The sequence below is a fragment of the Pimephales promelas genome, chromosome 19 (assembly GCF_988280905.1).
Source record: "Pimephales promelas chromosome 19, fPimPro1.hap1.1, whole genome shotgun sequence".
NCBI lineage: Eukaryota > Metazoa > Chordata > Actinopteri > Cypriniformes > Leuciscidae > Pimephales > Pimephales promelas.
In genome coordinates, this window is record NC_142787.1 from 21055365 (window position 1) to 21076980 (window position 21616).

General features: G+C 36.9%; 1 protein-coding gene across 4 annotated transcripts in view; it reads left to right on the top strand.

Annotated features, from left to right (window-relative positions):
* The window catches only part of rxraa (retinoid X receptor, alpha a), a 162180-nt gene that overhangs the window by 48659 nt on the left and 91905 nt on the right, over positions 1-21616 (top strand). Inside the window, exon 1 of one of the 4 annotated variants that reach the window (XM_039688038.2) lies at positions 6216-6462. The exons of 1 other annotated variant lie outside the window; for it this stretch is intronic. In XM_039688038.2, coding sequence (XP_039543972.1) covers positions 6435-6462 — 28 coding nt within the window. In that variant the 5' untranslated portion in view covers positions 6216-6434. Of the gene's footprint in view, positions 1-6215; positions 6463-11389; positions 11568-21616 lie in introns of those variants that run through there. 2 more of the 4 variants (XM_089124012.1, XM_089124013.1) reach the window with 2 other exon arrangements.

Consider the following 21616-nt stretch of genomic DNA (forward strand, 5'->3'; position numbering starts at 1 on the left):
CCCTGGTAGTAATCTCAATTAATCTCCAGTATTATTACATTGTTTGATACAATATTGTTTTATTTGATATTATGGAAATGTGAATTTTTATTTAAATTGGTTTATTTATTATTACCATATGTTACTTGTGTTTACATTGTTTGAAGATTTAAGTTAATGTTGTGTCCAGTTTGGCCCTGTAAATAAAAGGGTATTATTTTTTGTCAGAGTGTGTGGTTTGGTTTTCATAAGTACCGTTTCAAGAACCGTTTAAGCACCGGAACGTTTAAAAAATACTGAGTAGGTACTGGATAAAACCCAAACGCTACCCAACCCTATTCTCGAAACACATTTTTGGGCAGACTCATCACGGAGACTCACTAGTAGCCTAGACTTGTTGTTTAAATACTGTGCTATGTTACCAGTAGGCCTCCTAGGCCAGCGAAGCAAGTGCATTCTGGGAGTTGTTGTCTTTCATCCACATAAGCCAAAAATACATTTTATGTCTTTTCTCAGTCTAGAAAGCTCCAAATTCCAAAAAAATCACATTTCTTCTAAATAAATGACCCATTTTATATGCACATTCATCTTTCCAGAGGTGAAGTATCCCATTAAGTACACAGTAAGCAAGCTTGATATAACCCAAGTGCTGTATTTATTAACTTCCAGTGTGAACAGATGCAAAATAAACAACATACTTGACTTTACTTGAAACTTTAGCATAGCATTTTAGCATAACTATAACTAAATATAATACACTACCATTCAATTGATCAAAGGTAACAGTAAACACTTTTATAATGTTACAAAAGATTGTTATTTTAAACGATCTATTCATCAATGAATCTTGGGATTATAAAAATAAACAGAAAAATTATAACCGTTTAATATTAACAGCACTGTTTTCAACATCAGTACGGAGGAAGTGTTTCTTGAGCAGCAAATCAGCATATTTGAATGATTTCTGAATGATCATGTGACACTGAAGACTGGAGTAATGATGCTGAAAATTCATCTTTGCCTTTAATTATATTCTTACTGACCACAAACTTTTGAACTGAAGTGCACAGTATACAGTATTTGTATACATAATCTGATATCTAAGTGCAATAAAATTCATATAGAAATTTCCTTAATTGTCCAGATTCTTGTGCATGTCAAGTTCCCTGTTCCTTGGCACAAGCCAATCTGAAGAGGAAGTCAGCTTCTGGGTTTTGCAGTGTCTTCAGAAAGCACTCTGACCCCATGTGAGGAATTTGACCCATTCTGCTTTGCTGCTGACCACAGAGAATCCCTCAGGCTGAAAGAGGGGAGAAGTCCAGCTTTTTTACTCTTCTTCTTTTTTTTTATCAGACCTCCAGGCTCTTCCTCTATCCATCCTTTACTATGGTTTTCTGTATGTCTGTGTGAATGTGTGTGTGATCAACCTTGGATTGGATTTCTAGATATCTGGAATCCGTGCAAATCAGTTTTGTTCCAGATTTTTTTTTTTTAAAGATTCAGTTATAATCCAACTCCAGGCTTCATCTCTTTTATGTAGGTTGGGAAAAGATTTAAATTTCCTTATGAATCTCGTGCTGTGAGGAACCAGGTCCCCATAGTAACGGCAGAATGGCATCAGTGCAAACACCCATTATGGATGAGCGTGTTGCAAACGCTCGAGCACAATGGCAACCGAAAGGACCGTGTTCCATTTATCATGACGTTTGAGACCTGAAAGAGAAACTGTCAGTGTTACCTCGGCGGAGGTCGTCACGGCGATGTCCCCCCAAGGCCTGGACGCATTATTCAAACGCGAAGAATCCAATAGAGATGCTCCACTATAAACACTTGCACGTGAAGATGGCGAGAGAGAATTGGTCTTGAAGTGAGAAGCCCTAAGAGACCCCAAACACCCTTTGGAGATTTATATGTGGGGAGGTCAGGGGTCAAGCAGCCATTAATCAAGGCCAAAGAAAAGGATTAAATAGCCAGGTCTCGCGGGCAGATGAGAGAGAGGCTGATTGAGGCGTTTAAAAGAGTGTGTTGTGTCTGTCTTAGATTACAGAGTGCGAGCCGTAGGCTAAACATCCATCTGAACCACGGCAGAGTGCTTACACTCTATAATCAGCAGGCTAAAGGACCTCTACAGTGGGCAGTCATACATCACAAAATCCCTCATGAAGCGCACAGGGAAAGTCAGTGCTTCTGCAGTTTAGAAAAACTTTCTTATTTAGTAGTACTTTAACAAAATCTTCCTTAAGTACGCCGGCCTATGGCGGACTACAGCGGACATGTATGTATCTTCTGTTGTGTCCGAAGCGCAGTCAGTATGAAAAAAAATATATATTTAAACAAAATAAGAAAAAAATTGGACATCGTCATCATGTTCAAACGTTTTCATGCCACTTATAGTTCTCACAAGCCACTATTTATAGTATATAGAAATAATTGTCACTTGTTTTGACATTTTGTTATCTATCACAGTAACATTCATACATTATAGTGTCCAAATATTTTGGTGGCCACTGGATGTGACATCACCAGAGCTTATGATGCACAGTAGGTGGTTTCAATTGGGTCTTGTTCAGAGACGTGACCGCGCATAGCGAGGGCCAATTTCACATTAACTTGCTATGTTCTTGCTGCTATTTCCAGGGCATTGTTGATTATCATTTTTGCATCTATGTAATATAAGAGTGAAATGTTAATCATTTGCTTTCACTGGCTGCTTGAGATTCCTTGCGCCGTTTCTGGAGTTGTGTTACGCAAAAAAAAAACTCCCTCCTGCTGTGCCTCCGTAGGAAATGTTACAAAGATAATAATCATTATGCCACCGTTCTGCTTCAGATAACTTAAAAATTTGTATGTAGAGCACATAAGCGTACAAATACAAGTTTGTGCCATGGCTCGTGGCTTATGTCATCACCCACCATCGTTGATTTATAGGTTCAGATGGTGTCCAGAAGCCGTAACATACAGTACTGTGCAGAAGTCTTAGGCACGCTAGTATTTTCGCCTCAAAGAAATGGTTTTAAGCCAGTTATTTTGTTGTAGTGTCTCAGTAGGAAATATCAGTTTACATTTCCAGATTTACATTTCTGTTTCTTCATATAATTTCAGATGCACTCGTTGATGGTGAGATCTGACCTCCGTGTGGAGCATTGGCTGTTGTCAGAATCCTTGTGCATTCAAAAATTTCACTGGATTATTACAATTAATGTCTGGAAATGTCAACTGATATTTCCTACTGAGACACTACAATAAAATACATAAATAACTGGCTTAAAACCATTTCTTTGAGGCGAAAATACTAGTGTGCCTAAGACTTCTGCACAGTACTGTACATCAACAGACACTAACATGCTTCAATTGTACAGTCCATAGAGTGAGCATAACTATTGTCTCTGTACTGTGCAACTCATATAAGCTTGTCACAATCTGAGTGTCTCAATTGAAAAATGCACATGAAGTCACGTACCACTGTGAATGTAAAGGTCTGCTTAGAACAAAAACTGACAATACTGGTTAAACTACCTGGTGGTGAGACTTTTAGTCTGTGTGACACCCGGAAGGGTGTGAAGGGGAAAAAAACGCACACCACAGTGTGGTCACATCCACGCACCCTCATCTGAGCCCAGTCACGGCCGCTTTAGGTTTATTGCACAGCATAGACAAACGGCTTTGATCTCTAATGCGCAGTGCGCTGCATTAATTATGAATCATTCCCCCAGCCGAACTGCTGAGAACACCTTCAAACACTCAGCGAGCGATGCAGTGTTTTCGTAGGCCCCCAGGTTGGCTCCAGGACTGCATGTATATATACATTTATCTGCATGAACAAAATAAGAGAGCTTTGCAAAAAAACTTCTGCAGTGCCTCAGAAGTATTCTGCTCCTGGACGGCCGCCAACATTTTTTAGCCCACGGTTACTCATGCTGCTAGGAATTCTCATATACATCACCAAAAGCCTCTTCCATGTGCGCGCTATTCGCAACTCAGTGGACAGGTCCCCGGGAAGCTAAGACAGCTGTGTGAAGTAACGATAAAGCTCCGCGACGATATCCAAATGACCGGGTGTAATATTGAATACATGACCTAGTTCTCTCTGGGCTAATATGGATCCTGTAGTGCCACATGCTGCTGTAGAAAACTGGCTTCGAGGCCTGTTCCCCAGCGGCAAAGTCGGATTCATCCACAACAAATACATTGATTCATTTTTTTTTTTTTTAGTGGATATGGATATGAATGACAGGAATGAGGCTGCATGCATAGTTTACTGTAAACACATGCACATAGAGCAGTATTTGTAAAGTATTGTTTCATCACTTCCCTCATCCTCCAAAAAAAAAAACAAGGGCATCACAACACAGCCTTCACAGCATATTATATCCATGACCTCTTTACTTAATCTCGCCAAGCTCTTACTGCATCACCTAGTGTGGACAACTAGAATAATCATATAATCCAAGCTTAAGTATAAATAGGAAAGATTTAAATAACAACCAATGTTAAATGTAAAAAAATAATGCAGCTGAAAAATTGTCACTGATTGAAGACATCCAATATGTCACATATATTACATTAATAATTGTGTAATAAAATTATGCGAAAGTAAAAAATATATATGGTGACACATTAGCGCATGACATTCTTTTACATTTTTTGTTCACTAGCCACATTGGCTAGCCTGACTTCGTCATACTCATTTTCAAATAAGAAAATGAGTCTGATACCGCTCCGTTGGGCTTTGATTATGAGGCGTATCTTAACCGAACCAGGAAAAAAAACCTCTGCACTCAATTGGATAGTCGGTAAACCTACAACCAATTGATCGAGTCCAGACCGAACTTCCCGACCAAAAAATGTTGTGGGCGGAGTTCGGGCTGGCATCCAGGCTACACATTGGCTTGTGGTTTTCCAAAGTTACTAGCCACTCAGCATTTCACTAGCCACAATTTTTACATCAATACCATGGGAAAAACGTCTATATAGATATTATTAATTTTAACTCATAATTTGGCAGCAGTTAAATTAGGTTGCTGTCACTTTAACACCTGACGCAGAGATCCAAGTGTTTTCTTTTACAAATGTTTACATTCACTTAAAACAGAACTGACTGTGTTTATGTGAATACTCGTCATGACCAGTATTTTGACATTATTTTGTGTAGATCAGATATTTCAGTTTAGATATGTATCGAAAAATATATTTTTGACATTATGTTGCACTTAGTTTATCATCTCAGATTAATTTTTAAAGTCCCCCCATAGTCAATAATTTTATCCCTTTAAACTCATCTTTGATCACAAAAAATGTAAAGACTTTTCCTGTGAAAAAAAAACATGTATTCATGCCGCCTGCACTCACTCATACAGGCTCGTTCTCATCTGCAAGTCGATATATCAGAATGGTAATGTGTTTTATGTATCGCTCTCTACAACGTCGGACTCATAATGGTAATTACTATGATTAGCCTTTGGCTTGACTACGTTATCAAACAGCTAATAATGTGTTGCTAATGTTACACAAACCATGTTCCCATTCGCAACCTCAGATACACACAGCTGCTTTCTAAAAATCAGCATCCTTAGAAACGCTTTGAACAACTCAGAACGTCAGTGGTGAAAGGCATGGTTATCATAACATTGTAATATCATATACATAATTCACCTGCTATATTGTTAAATGTTCCCGATTTATCATGTCAACAAAAAAATATACGAGATAACCAGCTTACGGGGTTGGTACAGCATGGGGGTGAGTAATTAATGACTTAATTTTCATTTTTGGGTGAACTAACCCTTTAATGTGATTAGTTACAAGGTAGTTTCTAATGTAAGACATTTCAGCAATTTTCATTTTTTTTCACTGCAGTTTTAAGGTGAAAATACTCTGTATACTGACTTTTTTGTGTATTTGTGTGCACATGTGTGGCATATGTGGCACGTATATATATATATATATATATATATATATATATATATGTGTGTGTGTGTGTATATATATATGTATATGTATGTACATAGGCTATATATATATATATATATATATAGCCTATGTATATATGTATGTATGTAGGCCTATGTATGCATGTATGTATGTATGTATGTATTTATTTACAATGCTTCTTATTCAATGACATTTTTTTTATTACAAGCTTCTTGAAGGCTGTAAGCAGGCAGTGCGGCACAGGAGGGGTTAAAGTTCCCCTCACGCGTCGTTGCTAAATGTGCCCGCGTGAACATTAGTGGGAGTCCCCTTTACTGGGTCCCTTTGCAGTAGTGTGGACTGGAGAGTTGTAGACAGAGCCGAGCAGAAGCGTGAACAAACAGAAGTAGTGTCATAAAGTGAACATTTGACATTATCGCAAAGCATTTCACTTTTACCGCGTGGACCGTCTTACTGTCATCAGAGAGGGACGCCGACAGCTTACAACGCGCGCGCGTCAGCTGGCATGAGCTAACCGACCAGACATGGAAACCAAACCTTTCTTGTCATTGGGTAAGTTTACCCCCAGACTACTGAAAGATATATATATTTTCCACCAGAGTTTCTTTGGTTTGCTAGAGAGAGTTGAAGAGTAGGCTACAGTGTTTTACTTTTCAGTCTAGCACGAGGGAGGCAAAAACAAACGCTTAAAAAAAAGAAACATGGAATTGCTAGTTTAGATCGCTTGTTATCGACTCGGCTATATCGAAGGTTTACATTCGTAGCGAACGGAAAGCATGTAATCATAATCAATAATGCCGAACAGTCAAGTGCATGGTGTGGATCAGGACATTTGTTTTTAAATCCAACTAAAGGTAAACACAAAAGTTGGGCGTGCTAAAGAGGTGGCACGCGCTCGGACAGTGACACCTCATTAGTATCGCGCTTAACGTTATTTATTTAATGTTTTAATCCTGATATGCGGAATGATTTAACATTAAAAGCGACATGTTTTTAGGGCTATGTTGCAGAATTGAAGCTCATGCAATCTTATGTATTGGATTCTCGCGCATCATTTGTATCACTTTCCTGGCTGGAAAACAGAAAAATGCAGACGTGTGTGTGTAGGATTCTTCGTATTTACAAACGCAAAGCAACATCGCGTATCAATCAAAAAATTAGCGAAAAATATAACGTTACATTCCTTTAGTTTGAATCCGTCGGACGTTTGTAAGATTTCATTAAATCTCAAACAGGTCTGCCACGCTACTGAAAGAAAAAAGTGGGTTTGCTTCAGCGAATATTTTTGTTTTCCATGTATATTAATCTTTACTTGCAAAAAACACACTTGATCAATTTCCTTGCACTTTGGTCTCAAATAATGCCGCGAGCTGATTATGACCGTTTGTGTATGAGATAGCCTAGTAGTTGATGCGTGATTCGGTTATGAACTTGGACAAACTTTGGCTTTTTTTGTGGAGTATAACTTAGTTTACTGAGGGAAGTGACATCGTTTCAGAGGAAGAGGATTTCATTTGAAATGTATTTATTGTGACTAGATTTAATAACAAAATGACTGTGTCCGTGCAACAAACGTTGCTGGCTGATTCAAAAATCTTTTTTTTAATCGACGTCTGAGGAGAAATGTAGGTGTGGTTTCCATATGTTATTCCATCGTATTAAAGGAATAGTTCACAAAAAAAGTAAAAAAAAAATAAAAAAAAACTCTACTAAAAAAGCTGCTCATCCTTAACTTTCTGTCTGTGTAACACCAAAAGTGAATTTGTAAAGAATGTTCTGTCTGCTCTTTTCAATATAACAAGTGAATGGCATCTGAGACTTTCAAGATTCATAAAAGACACAAAAGCACCATAAAGTTATTATAAAAATAGTTATTAACCACAAACACTAATAATACATTTAGTAGGACTTATGGCAAGTTAAGCTAAAATAATATGACATTTTAGGGTTAAATAAGTCTAAAAAGCAAGTCAATAAAATGTACATTATCATTCAAAAACGTATCATATGCTGTTTTCCAAGTCATGTAAACTGAGTTCAACAGACTGAAATTTCTACCAAAGTTGTGAACTTAAAATCTTCTCCTCTATTAAGATGTTCACTGTTGAGACCTGATCATTAAATCAGTTCATCTGGTTTTGTGAACTAGAATTGATGATTAATTAAAAGATCAAACTCAAAACGACAATTCATTAACTAATCGGACATTGCTACTCTCACAACTCACATGAAAATCAAGAGCTCGTTTGCGTTTTTTTTTTTTTTTGAAAATTGTGTTGTTGTTTTTTTATAAGCTTGAAAGAGTGTCCATACATTCTCAAACATTAATATTCGTCCATATATTCTCAAACATCCATTACAATGAAGTAATCCAGATTTTAGAATGACACGAGAATAAATAAATGATACATTTTTTTAGTTTGTAAAACATATTCAAGGCAGTATCTATATGATTTTCCTGAAAAATGGTCTGTCTTTTTCTTTTTTTTCTTTTTTTCATTTTTTTTTAGAAAAGATCTGAGCCTCTTAAATTCCAACGGTCGGTGTGTGATTATGAAATCATTGTGCAATTTGCAGCAGTAGAGATAATGTGATATCAGTGACTGATGCCAAAAATAGACCAATTGGCAGAAGATTTAGATAACGTGATGTATAACATCTCAAAATAATTAATAACCTGGATGAAAAGCAGTTTTAAGTCTGAGTATTTGTCTTGTACATGCCTCGTACTCATGCATGAATTTGTGGTTTCACTGGTTTGGCAAATGAACATGTTCTTCAATAAATGATACACATTACTCTCTTATGCATATGAATTTGCTTGTCATGCATAAAGATTAGTTCAGTCACACGTGATCCAGTTCTCACACAGAGGCCCGTATACCGTAAGTTATGTTGAATAACAAGCATGCTGTACAGTTTCACTCGGGATCTATAGGCAGGACTGTTAAATTGTTTCTCTTTCATGCGGGAGTCGTGTTACACCTTGAATACATCATCACCCCATCGGTTCACTGAGATGAGAGACGGCAGGAATGCCGGGCTTCCCAAAACCCCCGAATGTTCCCAGCACAGTACCAGAAAAACCACAGAGCTAAGCAACATAATAGACTATTTGAGAAGGTGTGTTTAGGCTTCTCTCTTGTGTTTTTATGTTGGGAAATCTGGATGTAAAAGCTGAAATTAATTTTGTGGTTTTATAGTTATGTTTCTGTTGGCATGTGTTTTAATAGTAGCAAACTAAGGTTTGTCAGTAAAACGTTCTTATTGGAGATATATGCTTTATGCTTCACATAATGTGCACGGCTAATTTAGTCATTGTCATAAATCCTTGTCTTTTAAAAAGCTTTGGTTAAAATATTCAAATTCTGTTAACCATAACTGGTTGTTAAACTTTAAACCTTTTTTTTTTTTGGGTAAAAATAAAACAAAGCCTGAATAATAATTTAAGATTTTAAATAAATAAAAAATAATATTTGTAAAAATATGTTTTGGTAAAAATAAAACAAAATAATAATTTAAAACATTTGAAATAATTGCAAATAATATTTAAAAAAAATAATTCCTAAAACTTGAATCATTTAAAATAATATTTATGATAATTTTTTTATCTGTTAAGAAGATATCTTTTATTTAACTTTTAGACGTACCTGATCCCCCCCCCCCCCCCCCACACACACACGCATATATATATATATATATATATATATATATAGGGCTGTGAAATGATTAATTGCGATTAATCGCTTCCAAAATAAAAGTTTGTGTTTACAGTGGGTGCACTGTGTATAATTATTTTACATATGTAAATACACACACATGCTTGTATATATTCAATAAAAATGTTCATGTATATACTGTGTATAGGTTTATATATAATTTATATAATATATAGATATAAATTTTTATATAATTTTTATATATTTTATATATAAATAATGTTTTTTTCTTAAATATACATGCGTGTGTGTGTGTGTGTGTGTGTGTGTGTGTGTGTGTGTGTGTGTGTGTGTGTGTGTATATATATATATATATATATATATATATATATATATATATATATATATATATAAAAATAATTATAAACAGTGTACCCACATATATTATGTTAACACAAACTTTTATTTTGGATCCGATTAATCGCGATTATATATATATATATATATATATATATATAATTATTTTGTCTTTTAATAAGCATATTCAGCCAAAGCTTATCATGAAAGCCAAAAGAAATCCTTACCTCAAGTTTCCAACACAAGACATGTGGCTGCTTGCAAGCGGAGTTCTGTTTCCTGATGTCAAGCAGATGCAGCACTGACCTGCTAAAATCAGACACATAATCACTTAAACATGAATGATTACTTGTATTTACAAATGCTTTGGTGGAGGTAATTGAGCAGGGTTTCAAATTACAGCGCTAGATATACTCGTGATGTTTTTGTTGTTCTGCAGTGTGCAGAACAGGGTTGGTTTATTAACTTTTTTTTTTTCAGCCCAAGGGCACAGGTGCTAAATACCTTGTATTTGTCTATTTTTTTGCCTACAAGGATTTAATGAATCCCTTAATGGAAATCACAGAGAAAAGTACTAAGGACTGTGAAAGCTTGTATTGCATCATACAAACACAAGTTATGGAAGTGTTCTGCTTTGTGAAATCACTCCCTGTTTATCTGTAAACCATAGGGTGTAGATGGTTGTGTCCTTGGCCTTTTAAGGACCATAATAGTAAACCACATTTAGTTCAACAAAAACAGTTTTTAGGGGGTCGAGAAGGGGGGTGAGGAGCTATTTTTGAGGGACAGGAGGTGTTTTTTTTTCTCCGCCCCCATCTGTGAAGTTCATGGTCTTGATGAGAAAGTGACATTCACAGTTGAGGGGGTGCATTCCTCTGTCAGCCGTTATTCAGGAACAAAGGTGGTGCTAGGCATGTGTACGGTTTGAAGAGACTTGATTTGGGAGCTGGGTGGACTGATTACCTCTTAAACCCATAGAAGTTTTTTTTTTTTTTTTTATGACAGTGCAGTTTTAGGTTTCTCCTGCAGCTGTCATTTTTACAAGTTTTAAGGAGAATATTAATGTCTTAAAGAGCTAGAGCTCCCAGTACATCTTTTGTTGGTGTACTGGTTGAACTTCAAGTGTGGAGATCCACGCATCTAATGGACACAATTCAAAAACACATGTCTGTGAGCTAAACTTCTTGGGTAACGCCAAAGGTTTCTGTCATGATGATCAGTCCAAGGATGAGATTGAATTCAACCACGATACAGCGTTTCACACTCGGGTTACTGATGTGTTCAGAAATGGAGCTCTAAAATGGTTATGATAGCCATGCGTCAAACCCTTGTTAATAATTTGTGAATTTTTCAGCCCCCGACCGTCGTGAGCGTTTTATCTTTAAGGGGAGCTGTGGACTCTGAACCTCAGACTTTGACCTCCGCTCCCCATATGTTTTATCAGCTAGAGGATTTGCTTTGGACTTATAGATTTGAGTTTTCACAACGTTACGACTGATTGTAAACTATAGCGGATGTTATACTCTGAACTCTCGCTTGTACATTTATCACGATCTGATAGGACTGATATTGTGCTCTTTATGTAAAAGTAATTTATGAGAGATAAGCATTTTTTAGTTTTGTTGAATGAACTCCCTCTGGGTAAGTGAAGTTTATTCAGACTTCCCAAAGAAGCTTAATTTGACTGATATGATTGAAGCTTTTCTGTTTTTTTTTTGTGCGTTGTTGTGCGTCCATAGAACAATATAGACTGTTTTATTTATTTCATTTTTTTTAGCTTTCACTACTTATTAGTATGGATAATGAGATATGATCGAGAAATGTGAAGTAGATTCAAACCTGTGTCCTCTGCATGAGCACCACAGCTAATGTGTCAGAGCATGTGATAACCACAAAAGCTTTTGCCCTTTTTTGTTGTATTGCCACTACTGTTCAAAAAGTTTGGGTTCAGTAAAAAAAAAAAAAATAAAAAATAATAATAAAGCAGCACAACTGATTTTAACTGATAGTAATAAGCAATGTTTCTTAAAGGGATAGTTCACCAAAAAATGAAAATTATGCCATCATTTACTTAACCTCAAGTTGTTCCAAACATGTATGAGTTTCTTTCCTTTGCTGAACAGTGAACACAAAATAAGATATTTTGAAAATGTTGGTGTCCAGACAGATGATGGTAGCCATTGGCTTTTTTTAGGAAAAAAAATACAATGGGAGGTCAGTGGTGGCCTACAACTGTTTGATTACGACATTCTTTAAAATGTTATTTTGTGTTCAGCAGAACAAAGAAAGTCATACAGATTTGAGGGTGAATAAATGATGACAGAATTTTCCCTTTAAACACCAAAATACCATATTAGAAGAATTTCTGAAGGATCATGTGACTCTGAAGTAATGAAAATTTAGCTTTGCCATCACAGGACTAAATAGTTTTCTATTTAAATCTATTTTTAAAATGTAATTTTAAATTGTCATAATATTTAACAATTTTACTTTTCTATTTTTACTGTATTTTGTATTTTTTAAAAATCCGCTTTGGTGAGCATAAGAGACTTCTGTAAAAACAAACAAACAAAAAAAAAAAAACGACATTTTACGGACTCAACTTTAGAATGGCAGTGTATATAATGGGTTTGCTGGCCTTATGGAAGCAAAATCAGCACTTACCTGTCAAATATCTGAAAATTAGAAATACAAACATGGACTCTTTGCATGGAGTCATATTAAATGCTTCTTGATGTGCAGCCTGAATCATAATTACACCATGTCGGTTCATTGGCCAGAGGAGAACTGGCCCCCCGACTGAGTCTGGTTTCTACCAATTCTACCATTCTGTCACCTGATGGAGTTTGGGTTCCTTGCCACTGTTGCCTCTGGCTTGCTTAGTTGTGGACATGTTTATTTAACAATATTATTGACTGCACTGTACTGAAAATGTCGAATGAGAACTGAGCTGGACGATAACATCATTTTTCGCAGAACTGCTTTATAGATGAAATTAACTAAATTAAAAATTGAGCATCTTTACAACGGAACTGAATTCAGCTGAACAACAGTCGAAATGCACACTTTTCCTGTTGTCATTGTAAAGCTGCTTTGAAACAATATAAATAAAGGTAAGAATCTTGAGTTGACTTGCGGTGGTTCGGTCAAAAAGCAGACTTTCCATCAAACCGCTTTGGGGTAAATAGAGTGCTGTTTAACACCTTACTAGGTGCTAGCCAGTGACTGTGCCAAAAATGTGCTGTTGCTACACAGGAAGTCTTTTATATATGTATATATTGACTGCAAACTTGTGAGGTTTCGCATGCACGCTTTAGAGTAGGTTTCTACCAGTTAATCAATATTGCATCTGACGCCCCTTGGTTCTCTCATTTTAGTACTTCTTTCGTTCTCTTCTTTAGTACTTTTTGTTTCTTGCTATTTAACAAATGCTTTTTTTAAATTTCTTTGTTAGTTTTTCTGCTTGGAACATCAAGTCAACAGATAATAACACTTAATTTATTAAATTGTCATTCCACACTGTTAATACCGTAATAAGACAAATAAACAAATAAACAATCTACAGCTTCCAATAAGGAAAGGAGAAAATAGATAAATAAATAACTGACAATTTTGATATCTTAAAGCATTTTGCAATATAAAATAACATTTTGCAAGTGTCTTGAGAGTTAGCCAGTAAATAATCTGAAAAGGGACGAAACAGTTTATCAAAGGTTTTTAAAGTACAGTACAGGTCTGTGACTGTCTGATTTTTTTTCCAATACCAAATGCCTTTTAATCCAAAACAGGCACGACTTTATAAATCTCAGGAGTCATGTAAATTGCTGGCCAAACGCTTGATGACGCAACACAATCACACCCAGTCAGAACTATATGTTGTTTAGTGTATCGTTATGTGAAATGTGATTTTGGACCAATGTGTTTAAGGCTGTTTGGGACTGATCCTGCACCCTCGGTGTCAGAACTGCAGGCCATTAACCATAAGCAACTCTACAGTGTAGAATTCATATTCCAGCACAGTGACATTAGCCTTTATCACACAGGCGTTAATTAAAACGCACTGACAGAAATGTGAAGTAGTCTTCTATCTATTTCAGAAGGCGGGGCGACACATGCTTTAGATCGTTTTAAATCTTAATAATGACTTTCTAGGTTTGCTCGTGTGAACTAAGGTGTCTGTGACTGTTCTTGGGACGTGCCATGGTGCATTCTGAGCATCGAACACTATATGGTTTTGGCCATTATTTTGTTTTCATCATAAGGCAGAATAGCGTTAAGTTTACCAATACTACCAGTACCAATTGGTCCAAAAAAAGTTGATACCAGTATTTCTGCAGTATTGGTAATACAGAGTATACAGTATATATATTGTGTCACAATATATTGCAATACAAAAAATCATAGATAGTTCAGCCTAAATGAAAATTTAAATATAAATGAAAAGTTAAATATAATGTATAATAATGCAATGGGGGGATAATTTGTGGGTCTTCTTGATAATGTCTTATGTTACCAGTAAAAGTGGCCTACATTATTTTAAATATATGGGCCATGCTAGAATTGGCTTTATGCACAGCTTCACTACTTCCTGAATTTCAGCCAGCTCCTTGTTTCCTGTCTGCCATTATTGGACACATTGATTAATTCAGGTGTGCTTGACCTCAGTAGTCATGGCAACAATAATCAGACACACCTGAATTAATCAATTTTGCCCAATAATGGCAGACAGGAAACAAGGAGCTGGCTGAAGTTCAGGAAGTAGTGCAGCTGTGCATAAAGCCCATTGGTTCAAAGTCTGGAGTTGGAAACGTCTTGGGGGGGAAAAAAGCTGAAAAAATTGGTATGTATGCAAATTGTATAATATACAAGGTAAACATTTATGTAGGAAAACTCAAACTTATTTAAAAATAAATTATTATTTTTTTAAATCAAGGAAATTTCTCTGGCATTTCTGTCTTTTTGCTGTATCGAAAACATACCGAACCGTGACACCACTGTGTCGTATTCAACAGAACCGTGAATTTTGTGAACCTTCAAACCCCTACTGGTGACGTGCTTACTTCTCCGATCAGTTTACTTAAACCCCCAGACAAAAGTCTAAAATAGTGTGATTGGTCCTACAATAATGATGGTGGTAATTTATTTTATTTATTTATTTATTTATAGTAGTTACTATAGTAATTACAATAAATTCTGCACAATTACATACTACTAATCCTAAACAGCACCCTAATCCTAACCCATGTGACATACTCCAGACGCTTTCCTGTTCCAAGCAAAACATCGGCAACATCATCGCAATGTTACATGTTTACTTCAGTTTTACATGTAAATGAGAGTGTTAGAGCGTAATGGTTTGTCCAGTCTAACTCTGTAGATCGTTCTCAGAGTCAAATGGTCTGCTTTAGCTTTTACCCAAGATTCCTGGGCTCATATACTGTAATCTGACATGTATCAATTGTAACTGGCAAAAAACTTCACTGGGCTTTAGCGTTCTGGACTGCGTGTTAGTGTGTGTATGTGGGGGGTTTTGTCGTTAATTCCACAGCTTACACTGGAAAGCCTAAATCAGCCCAGCAGATTAAGGAGCATGATTGCAATTATGATAATCCATATCTGTTACACCAACCAAAATACGATGACAAAGATAAGATGAAGGGATTTGTATGCAAGTGGATGGCAACTCTGGTGCTGGAGTGAACGCTGGAGTGAACGCTGTCCTTCACATCAGGTTTTTTTGACTGAGCCAGGTGCGCTTTTACGCTCCCAATCCATGGTTTGCCCAAACAAGGCCTCTTTTTTTTCTTTCTTTTTTTTACCAGCGGCCTTGCAAGAGTGATTTACAGTTTGTTCACGTCAACTGCAGACTCTCACTTGTGTTTCAAATGTACTCCGAGACATGTCAGCTATCTCTCTCCGTCTTTGCTATGGCTGAGTACGTCTCCATGAGGTATAAGATGATGGTGGAGACAGTCTGGGCACATATCTGTTTACATAAGTCATGGCACATGTCGGAGATGGTGTCTCTTTCACAGATCTGGCCATTCCAGCGAGAAATGGTGCTCTGGTGCCTTCTGACCTCGCTGCCTTCCTCTTACTGGAACAGCAAAAGAGCACACCTCTTATTACCCATTTGCTGCGAGAGCCGCTGCTATTTGTCAAGTGGCTGTTGAGCTGCGGCTCACTCCAGCTGAGAGGCCTTTTAATCTTAGAGGTGTGTGTAAGCCAGTTACTTCCTATCACTTACTGTGTGTGTGTGTGTCTCTTAAGTGATTCTAGTTCTGGGACAAAATAAAAGTTCGGCTATAAAACTGAGGAATTATTTTGGTTTATCTGGTCAGCATGGTCAAAGATTTTCCCCTATTTTTGGATGAAGATTTTTGCCTTTTTTGCCTGAATTTTAATCAGAAATAATTATATGACAAATAAGTTATTTTATTAATTTTTATTTTTTAAATATTGCTTAATTTGTAATGATATATACTATATTATTATATATTTAGATTGTTATTATATTACTTATATATTTTTCATTATTTTCTATAAATAACAAATACAATACTTTAAAATTGTTTATTACATTTGATTATAATTTTTTCATATTTTCAATTTCTAATATAATTAGATATAAAGTTAGAATGGATACATTTAGGCATGTTGTGAGTGATTTCATAATTTTGAAGGAGAAAATCTAATGAAATGTGATCATGTGTTATTTAATATCAGAGTAGAATGCTTGCTATTTTTAATGCTAATGTCAGATAGATATCAAAAGAATCAGCTCTAGAATCAGTGGTTTATTTGAGCACACGTGACGTCGGTTCATACTAGATAGGTGGTGTATTTTAGCACTCACTGCATTGTGGGAGGTAATTGTGGTTTGGCAGTCGTCCCTGAGTAGTTGTTTGCATTGGAATCGCAAGTGCAACTTCCACTCAGCATTTGTTAGGCAGTGGTCTGGGCTGAGAAACGTGTTTACGGTGGAGTTTGAGAATGCCTGTGGCAAAATCTTCTGTGGGGAGTTAGGCAATACAGACAGGAAGACAGTCGAACAGATAGGCAGACGGGCAGGCGCTGGCAGTTTCTTTCACGTCAATTTGTTGCATACCAGAAGGCTTACATTCCAGCGCCTGCAGAAACGGCACCCGGCAAGTTCAAGTGTCACATTTAGGATGGTTTCTTCTGTTTCATACTAGAATAAGTAACATGAAACTGCTTCGCATTATAAAAACCAGATCAGAGCCTAAGCACCGGCTGGAGGGTTAGTTAGTTTACGCAGGTGTGTGTGTGTGAGAGACGTTCTGGCACTGTTTGAATACGCCGGCTCATTTTAAAGGCTGCGAATAAAGCAGAACAACTCAGCACAGAGCACTTGTGTTGCAAGGTCAGGGGTCATGGTCAGGTCACAGCCTGTGAGAAGTACGCTGCACTGGGACACAGGAGCGTGTCGGGGAACAGCACAGTAGGGAACATTGCAAACATCTTGCTGTTAGTTTATCTTAGGAATGTGGAAAAATTCACCTCTCGAAGACAGCAACACCATATTTTCTGGTCCTAGTTCTCCGTTTCCTCATCCATTATATGTTTAAAGCTTACTGTGAGCTTCTTTTCAATGATAAAAATCTAAATCTTAGAAAGAGTTAAGGGGAACTAAAATGTGGCACATCTGGAATGCTTCAGCAAATATATTTTGAAACATCTGGAGGAATCTCATGGAATTTATGGGTCCCTCCTTTGATTTAGCCTTTTTTTTTTCTCCTCCGCTCAGTCTTCGGCATCTTCAAAGTCCCAGGCACGTCTCTGGCACGTAAATGAAGGGGGGTTTAGACTCCTATTACAGTGCGGGTCGAGTCATTCCAGACTTTATTGTGGTCTAAATTGGGCTCTTGTGCCTGGTTTCCCTTTGTGCAGGCGGGCTAATTAAGTGACACCGAGGTGAGAGACGGAGAGTGAGCACCAGTGAAACTCAACCCCCCATAAACCTCCAGTGAGAAGGCCGTCCGTAACAGTATCAACCACAACAACAGTCACTAAACCTTGCTGAAAAGCGCCCTTTTTATGTTTCTTTAATGAATATTATGAGAGTGTCTAGGACTTTTTTGAATTTTTCACCCCAAAATTCAAAAGAAAATTAATGTTTTTGAAAAATAAATTATAATCATTAAATTAACATAAAGTAGAGGTAATAAAACAAATTCCACCAAGATTTTTTTGTGAATCCTGTCATTTTATAAATATATATTGTGGCTGGAGGAGCAAACGACAGACACAGTGGGAGTGGTGTCAAGCCTCGGAGAGCCATTTATTAAATTAAATAAATATAAAATGTCCAAAAATGGGGGAAATAAAGTGTTAAAAGAAAAGGGGATCTGGTGTCCTCGTTGTGCCACGTAATTGTGAAGGAAGGTTAGTGAAGAGATGGGATGGGTCCAGGGGGGCGTTGTCCGGTGATCGCACGTGTTTCTCTCTCCTTGGCCGGAGGCGTGAAGGTCCGGCGGCCCCCTCCGTCAGCGCGGGAATCCCTCTGTGCTCCCTTCCTGGACCCACGAGGACACCAGTGTGCATGCACAGGGAAGAAACTGGTCTCTCGAGGAGATGCGCGCTCAGCATTTAACAGGAGCGATGATGAGGCTTCATTCTCGTCACACGCTGCCAATTCTCCTCTTCAGCGCCCCTCCTCTCCAATCACACCACTGTATGTTTTATATACACAACACATACATGGTTTGTAGTAGGGGTGTAACTCTTCAAATTACGGTTCAGTTTTATTCAGTTTCAGGACAGTTTGGTATGTATGTTCAGGGGAAAAAAAGCTGCTGTCAAATAAAAATATTTAAATTTAATTTAATAATTAAAAAAAGATTAAATAATCAAACTACAAGCAATAGTGAATAATAAATAAATAAATAAAATAGAGCGAAGATGCAAATAAAATAGTGCTTTCATTTTTTTTGGTATTTAACAGTAGTTTAAGGGACAGAAATTGAATAAAGTAATCAAATGTAAAACAGCGCTGCGAATGATCTTCTCTGTATAAATTAAATAAAGATTAATCTTTATTAAAGTTACAGTAGCTATTCATTCAAGAGCAGTGAGTTATTTCCTTGTCTTTTGTTGTCTGATTTACATTAAAAACACACAGGGGGAATATTAGGCGGCTGTCACTTTAAGACATAATGCACTGATCTAATACACTGATACTGTACACATGCGTTGTCTTTCTCGACTGTTTACGTTCACTTAAGACATAGCCTATGTTTGCTAGGATAGTCGCCGAGATGGGAATGTTGACATCATTTTTGTGTGAATTTGTCCGTTCAAGCACAAGACTTAGTTCTCAATATTTGTAGAAGCGGCTTCGGGTGAGCGAACACAAATTTTTTCACAGCGATCATGTGAGTGTTTTCCATCTTATTGCAGTACTGAGAACCATTATAGCTCTAGTTTTTAGTTTCATGAGAGTTGTTGTAGTTGTAGCTTGAGAAATACTAGCTAAAAAACATAATCTCTGTCTCAAAGAACCATGTAGCATTGCATTTTACTTCCACAATTAGCAGACTTTCTTTTGAAAGCTGAATGTAAACGTGAGTATAAATCAATCCTGAACATAAATCCAAGCCTTAATTGTCAGCTTTTTATGTTGAAAGCAGCTTTGATATGTGATGGTAACCTTGCCTGAGCTGAACCTCTCTTGGGTCATGGAATTAAAATTCTGTTTTAAAAGACTTCAGTGGATTGAGTGTGTGCTCAGATCCACACGAGGCAGCGGGTTTCACTTTAGAAACTACACATTTCGTTAGAGACTCCCATCCCAGACTGACAGATGTCAAATTATTTCATCTTTCTAGGCATAGAACGACAGCACATGTTATTGTTGTAGCTTGTACAGCACAGGTCTTTGCTATTGCCGAGGATTTCTTAAAGACTCTTAAAGAAAGATTATTTCTGAATTGGTGTATTTGATGGCCATTTAAATGGGAAAATCACAGTCAGATAGTCGTTACTAGTATACCAGGATAAACCATGGTAATAAGGGCTCATTTTGGGGTTATTCTGCTTCTTAAACAGCTTTTTGCCACAAACTTGAATTATTATTTATAATTTGAGAAATAAGAGACTGCTGAGGCAAGTGAGCTACTGTATGAAGCAAATTAGTAACGAAGGGACAATCAATAATATGCTTTTTTGGTCCCTAAATTCTGAATTCAATGATCCGCCAATAAAAATCATGTATTCTATAGCAAAAAGTTTAAATTATTAATGTGCTATTTTGATGCTGTTATGATTATTAGTTTTGCCTGATTGATAAGGTCTACAGCCCTAAGAATGTTCTCAATTTCTATGCTGATGTTAGGCTGTTTTGCATATGGTTTCTTAGATTTTTTTCAAAATATTGTTAATGCATTTATCAATATTATTAATTAAGTCTTGAAAAACTCAATATTTGAAGAAGGAATCTGGTCATGTAAAGTAATAAAATGTGTACATAAATATATATTGTTCTAGCTAAAATATTTTCTGAAATATTTCATCAGGAAGAAATAATATATTAAACAAATCTTTACCCTTATTTCTTATCCAGTAAATCCTAAATAACTGGAAAAGTCATGGTGCCTAATATTGTAGACAGAAGGGGCCTTCGAGTCAGAAAGGTTCTGCAGGTCTTGTCATGGCTACTGTTGCATGTACAGAGCTTTAAAGTGATATATTTTCCTTTACCTTTCCGATTTAGGACCGTCATACCTCATTAGGTGGGAATTTTTCCTCTGCCATTCCGAATTTCTTGCTCTGTCACTCTCCGGTACCTGGTTATGACGGATGTCTAAAGAAGTGTGTTTTTATTCCTAAAAGCCCATTTCAATTTTAGCGCTCTGTTTCTCTGTCTGTCTCTCACACTCTCACAATCTCTTTTCAGAGAGATAGAAAAAAAAATGCAGCCAGTTGGTTAATCGTGTCCCCCTCTGTCTGCGCGCAGAGCTATTTTCTCTGTGTTGCTGTGCAGATGGCCTAGATCTTTCTGCCTGACTGCATCAGGAACAGCAGGGAGAGGCTGATACACATCATCATTGAGTGTGTGTGTATTTAAGTGTGTGTGTTGCTTCTCTACATTATTTAATTCCCAGTCCTCGCTGCACACACCCCACCACGTCCTCCAACGCAGCACAAATCAGGATCTTTCTATCAGCATTCCTAGAACACATGGCGGGCATGCCGTGCATCTACAGTCGCTGCCCTGGACTGAACCATAGACCACCAAAGTGGTTGAGCCATGTGGGTTGTTCTCAAAATGCGTTTTATACATTATCAACGGATCAAGAAGATAAGTGGCCGAATGGATGTGTTGTATTCACATTCGTGTGTGCTTGTAGGGTTTTAACTCAAACCAATGGCTGTAACTACATTCATTCAGAATGTAGGACACCATTGTGTCTCTAAACCTAAATGACATCCTGTCACTTTTGTTAAGTATCTGATATTGGGGTCTCTTGTTTTTGTATTTAGTACTATTTTTATTTATTCTTCCCTGAATGCTGACTTGAGCTTTTCCCAATCTCTCAAAAAACACCAAGGCATCAGGGAATTTTAATGTTGGAGAGCTTGTCACTGTTATAAAATGAAAAGGTAGCTTTTGATTGTCAGTAATCATTGCATTTTTTAGTACATTCACTTGAGGTTTCTGAAAAGATCAC